Consider the following 4,881-nt stretch of genomic DNA (forward strand, 5'->3'; position numbering starts at 1 on the left):
TTACAGGTACTTCTGAAAATAATTCACTCCAGGGTATCTTTAGCATATGTAACCCCTTTTTCTCCCTCCTGGCTTTCTTGAAGAGGTAGGGAAGGGGTAAAAAAAAGAAAAAAAACAAAATGAAACCTCCAAAACACAATGCTAGTTATTTATTTCTCCTCTTTGGGATTTAGGACTGAGAATTTGAAAATGGCAGGTCAGCAGCCATCCTACAAGTTAACTGTTGCCAATGCCTATAAAGCTATAGTCACTTGAACATACCATTAAAGGACATTAGCTTCTTTTTTCTATTATTTTTACATAAGGCAAATGTGGAAATGTGAAAGAAGTGACAGTACTCTTAAAGCAGAGATCTTAAAAGAGATCTGCACATCTATTTATCTTATGTGAATCAAATGCGGGGGGAGCGTTGTTCCAGTTGGAAAGTTTCACACACTTTTAAATTAGCAAGTTTTATGTCCTTAGCAATGATATTAAGTGCTAGTTCTGTTCTAAAGTGTAATGGCAGCTGCCACTAGTCAGGAGTAAATGGCACCTGCCACTAGTCAGGAGTACACTGTTACTCAGTTAACTAACTGTGGATGTTTTAACATTAAGCCTTCTGTGAAGCCAGCCTTACTGGGAAACATCTTCAGGAAAGTTTAGGTTCCTTTGTACCATGGAGATAGGCTTGAAATAGTACTGTAACAACCTGAAGCAGAAGCCAAAAATGAAGGATTGTGTCTCAGAACATGTTGGGATCCCAGGAAAGTGTTTAGTTTCCTGATTTCTTCTGTAATATGCACGACTAGATACTACTAAAATATGCCATCTCAAATGATCTTTACTTGAGTATGTATGTAAACAGTAAAGAAGAAAAAAAAAAGAGGATAGAACCTTTAAAACTTTATTTGAAAACAGTCAAACAAGCAGATGCTCTGCAAACAGGGTTCTGCAATTCTCTTTTTTTTTTTTTTCCTCCCCTCTCTCTACATTTTTCCAGACTTTAGTTTTCTAAGTACTCATCTCCTTCTTCAGCCTCTGCTTCTACTGAATCTATGCCGACTTCTTCATAATCTTTCTCAAGGGCAGCCAGGTCTTCCCGGGCTTCAGAAAATTCTCCTTCCTCCATTCCTTCCCCAACATACCAATGTACAAAAGCACGCTTAGCATACATTAGATCAAATTTGTGGTCAAGGCGAGCCCATGCTTCAGCAATAGCAGTTGTATTACTCAGCATACACACAGCCCGCTGCACCTTTGCAAGGTCACCACCTGGCACCACAGTTGGAGGCTGGTAGTTAATGCCCACCTTCAAGAAAACACAAAAATTTTCCTTATGAGTGCTAAGGCTCAAAGACTTATTTCTATTAATAATCAAAAATTACCACAGTTAGAGCAAATAGAAGAGCTTACAGTTCTTTTGCACTTCCTAAAAATATTTAACAAGGACATTAGAACATTGTAGAATGACTGTTACCTCTAATATTACACAATTGCTAATAAATCAAACATTACGCACTTAAAAAGCAATCCAAGTACCTTGAATCCAGTTGGGCACCAATCCACAAACTGAATGGTACGTTTAGTCTTGATAGTAGCAATAGCTGCATTGACATCTTTGGGAACAACATCACCTCTGTATAACATGCAGCAGGCCATGTATTTGCCATGGCGAGGGTCGCATTTTACCATCTGGTTGGCTGGTTCAAAACAAGCATTAGTAATTTCGGCCACAGATAACTGCTCATGATAGGCTTTTTCAGCAGAGATGACAGGGGCATATGTTACCAGCGGGAAATGGATTCGTGGGTATGGAACAAGGTTAGTTTGAAATTCTGTCAGATCTACATTGAGGGCTCCATCAAAACGCAGCGAAGCTGTGATGGATGAAACAATTTGCCCAATTAATCGGTTTAAATTGGTGTAAGTAGGACGTTCAATGTCAAGGTTACGACGACATATATCATAAATGGCTTCATTGTCTACCATGAAGGCACAGTCTGAATGCTCTAATGTTGTATGGGTAGTTAGAATTGAGTTGTAGGGTTCCACTACAGCAGTGGAAACTTGTGGTGCTGGATAAATCGCAAATTCTAGTTTAGACTTTTTGCCGTAGTCAACAGAGAGCCTTTCCATGAGCAGAGATGCAAATCCTGAACCAGTGCCTCCTCCAAAACTATGAAAGATAAGGAAACCTTGTAGCCCTGTGCACAGATCAGCCTGTAATGGGGTGGGAAAAAAAAGTGGGAGGGAAACAAAAAAGTTATTATTTTGGAGAAAGCAGTATTAAAATAATAATTCAACAGCATTTCCTTCTTAGTGTGTTAGTTTTAGATTTTTATAATAAATCCCCCTGCATTCTTGAAAGGTGGTCTTCCTTTTTTTTGCTGTGTGCCTTTTACTCAAAAGTACCAGTGCCACTGCATAACTTCTTCTGGAGTATTCTAATATTTAAAAGTTGCTTTATTGTCTTTGATGCCATTTTAATTCTACTATAAACAAAAGCAGCTGAGCACCACTGCGATAAATTACTATAAATTACAGCTGGGTTATATCTTTAGAATCTGTTTGTTCCCATTCTGGCTTTCAGCAATTATCAATCATGTTAAACCCAAGTTTTTTATTTAAAATCACAAAAATTAAAAGACAATCACTACTTCATTCTGAATCACATGATCCTATAGGAGTTTCTCACAGTGCAGTGTCAGCCATTTTTTTTAAATCCTCAATATTCAACCAAAACCTCAGGTTAAGGGTACTATTTTGTGCCATGTATAATGGGCATGAAATCAAACTGAAAATTACAAACAATAAAGTGTAACAGCATTGTTACACTTGTTTAAAGGCTTTCTAATGTTTCTGAGGTATCCTTAAAATACTTTCAAATACTGGTATTTCAAAACCTAAAAAAAAGTACGTTTTATTTACTGAATTTTTATTTAACTGGGGGAGAGAGGAAGACGACCGAGTTTTAAACAATAAACTATGCACAAAATTCTTAGGGGAAAAACATCAAGCCGCTGTTATGGATAGCTGTAGAGCTGTATCAATTTTAAATACAGACTTGCAGCATGAATTCTTACCAGTTTGCGAATGCGGTCTAGCACTAGATCAACAATCTCTTTTCCAATGGTATAATGGCCTCTGGCATAATTATTGGCTGCATCTTCTTTCCCAGTAATGAGCTGTTCAGGATGGAATAACTGCCTATATGTGCCTGTACGTACTTCATCTGTAAGAAAACAAAACACCACAACATAGATTCAATCTGTTCAGTTCTCTGTGTGCTACTTAGTGACTACACACTAAGTGCACATGTCAGAAGAGTGTAGATGGCATCCTGGACTACAGACAGCTTGCCTGACTAGCCTAAAAAGCTGTCACAACTTCAGCTTCTTCGTTTAGGTGAAGACATCAGGCACTTATAAAGCAGTATTTGTTCCCGAGAAGAGGTTGACTCAGAACTCTAAGCTACATCACAGGTCCAGATAAGATTCTAGATATTAACTGTACAAAACTCTGAATGCAGTGCAGCACTCTAGAAAGATTATCCACACTGTAAAACAGTTCTGCTGTTTTCCAAATATTGTTACCCGTAGAACATAATTTCTTTAAAGTAACAGTAACCTCAAATGTCAAAAACAGTATGCAAACACACATCTTTCAAACTATAGTCTTCTGATCACACACACACAAAAAAAAAAACCATAGGGAATCTGTAGGGAGTTTTCACTTTTACATTTAATATCTTTAATGTTGGGTACATACCAACAACAGTTGGCTCTAGGTCCACAAACACTGCTCTGGGAACGTGTTTACCAGCTCCTGTCTCACTGAAGAAGGTGTTAAATGAATCATCTCCACCTCCTACAGTTTTATCACTAGGCATTTGACCATCAGGCTGGATTCCATGTTCAAGACAATACAATTCCCAACATGCATTGCCAATCTGAACACCAGCCTGACCAACGTGGATGGATATGCATTCACGCTGCAAATTGAAAACAAACAATGAGATATGGACATACCTGTCTTCCAGATTTTCTTCTCGTAATAACTAGCCATCTGTGGATTATATCTTTCCATGAACTTTCTCTGCTTCAGTATCCGCTGGTTGCTCGAGTGACTATAACTTATCAAATTCTCTGCTGCTTGCAAGACTCTACTTACCTTATCTTACTCAGGCTAACTTTGATAATATTGGAAGATCTTGAATACAACATAGTCTCTATGAACACATAGGGTGAATACAGATTCATTCTCCCTTACCATGCTGCATGGATATTATATCTTTAATATTCTGCTTAGTCTCTTTTTCTTAGTCTCTTAGTCTCCTTTAGTCTTGGAAGACTTCTTTATACAGCATTCCCTAATTTCCTTTATTTGTTGCAAAATCATGTACTGGGCAATAATTCTTCTTCCATAGGACCAATTATTATGTCTTCCTTTATAATAAGCAGATATTTCGGCCCTGGCAATTCATACATATTTGGGTTCCTTTGTGAAACCATCCAGGAGTCCTAATCAGATGTCACCTGCCCACTTTTAGCCAGCTACTTTGATTGTAAGCAACTGTGCCATGTATGATCTCTCAATACCTTGATTCTGTCTTACACCTGAAATGGAAATGAGCTGTTTTCTAGCTTACTGTTACAGCGTATCTAGAAAGAAGGTGAGGTGGAAAAGCCAAAGTAGGGCGCCTGGGCTGCTCTTTCCTTGGTAGCTTCATCAAATTCTGTATTCCTACTTTCCTGTTCTAATTTTCACGCCGTGGTTCTATCATTAGCCTTTTGCCAGCGAGACTACTTCTGTGCTCATTCCCACTTCTACTCAGCTGGCAGCCCGTTTCCAACACTCTCACTCCGCCTCACCGCTCGCGTTCCCCGGTACGGTGCTGCC

At 38.6% G+C, this 4,881-nt stretch overlaps 1 protein-coding gene across 2 annotated transcripts; it reads right to left on the bottom strand.

The window, feature by feature from the left end:
- Window positions 1-834: 834 nt before the first annotated feature.
- Window positions 835-4,563, bottom strand: LOC104401058 (tubulin alpha-3 chain). Of its 2 annotated transcripts, XM_010024604.1 has the most exons (5): window positions 4,540-4,563; window positions 3,751-3,973; window positions 3,066-3,214; window positions 1,522-2,202; window positions 835-1,291 (listed from the first exon to the last, which is right to left on the bottom strand). In XM_010024604.1, exons 1-5 carry the CDS (start codon window positions 4,561-4,563, stop codon window positions 986-988), a joined length of 1,383 nt encoding a protein of 460 aa, XP_010022906.1. In that variant the 3' UTR covers window positions 835-985. The 2 variants fall into 2 exon arrangements, with proteins under 2 accessions (XP_010022906.1, XP_010022907.1); XM_010024605.1 differs by lacking the exon at window positions 4,540-4,563 and having other exon boundaries at window positions 3,751-3,982.
- Between the last annotated feature and the right edge of the window lie 318 nt (window positions 4,564-4,881).

The sequence above is a fragment of the Nestor notabilis genome, unplaced genomic scaffold, assembly GCF_000696875.1.
Source record: "Nestor notabilis isolate BGI_N333 unplaced genomic scaffold, ASM69687v1 scaffold28781, whole genome shotgun sequence".
Classification (NCBI taxonomy): Eukaryota; Metazoa; Chordata; class Aves; order Psittaciformes; family Psittacidae; genus Nestor; species Nestor notabilis.

Bases quoted from the DNA above. Each gene is read 5' to 3' on its own strand.
- LOC104401058 (XM_010024604.1), bottom strand. From the start codon at position 4,563: ATGGCACAGTTGCTTACAATCAAA. The intron at 3,215-3,750 runs GTATGTACCCAA...GTTTTCTTACAG, and splicing joins CCTAGAGCCAACTGTTGTTG to ATGAAGTACGTACAGGCACA. The intron at 1,292-1,521 runs GTACTTGGATTG...GTTTTCTTGAAG, and splicing joins GGTGCCCAACTGGATTCAAG to GTGGGCATTAACTACCAGCC.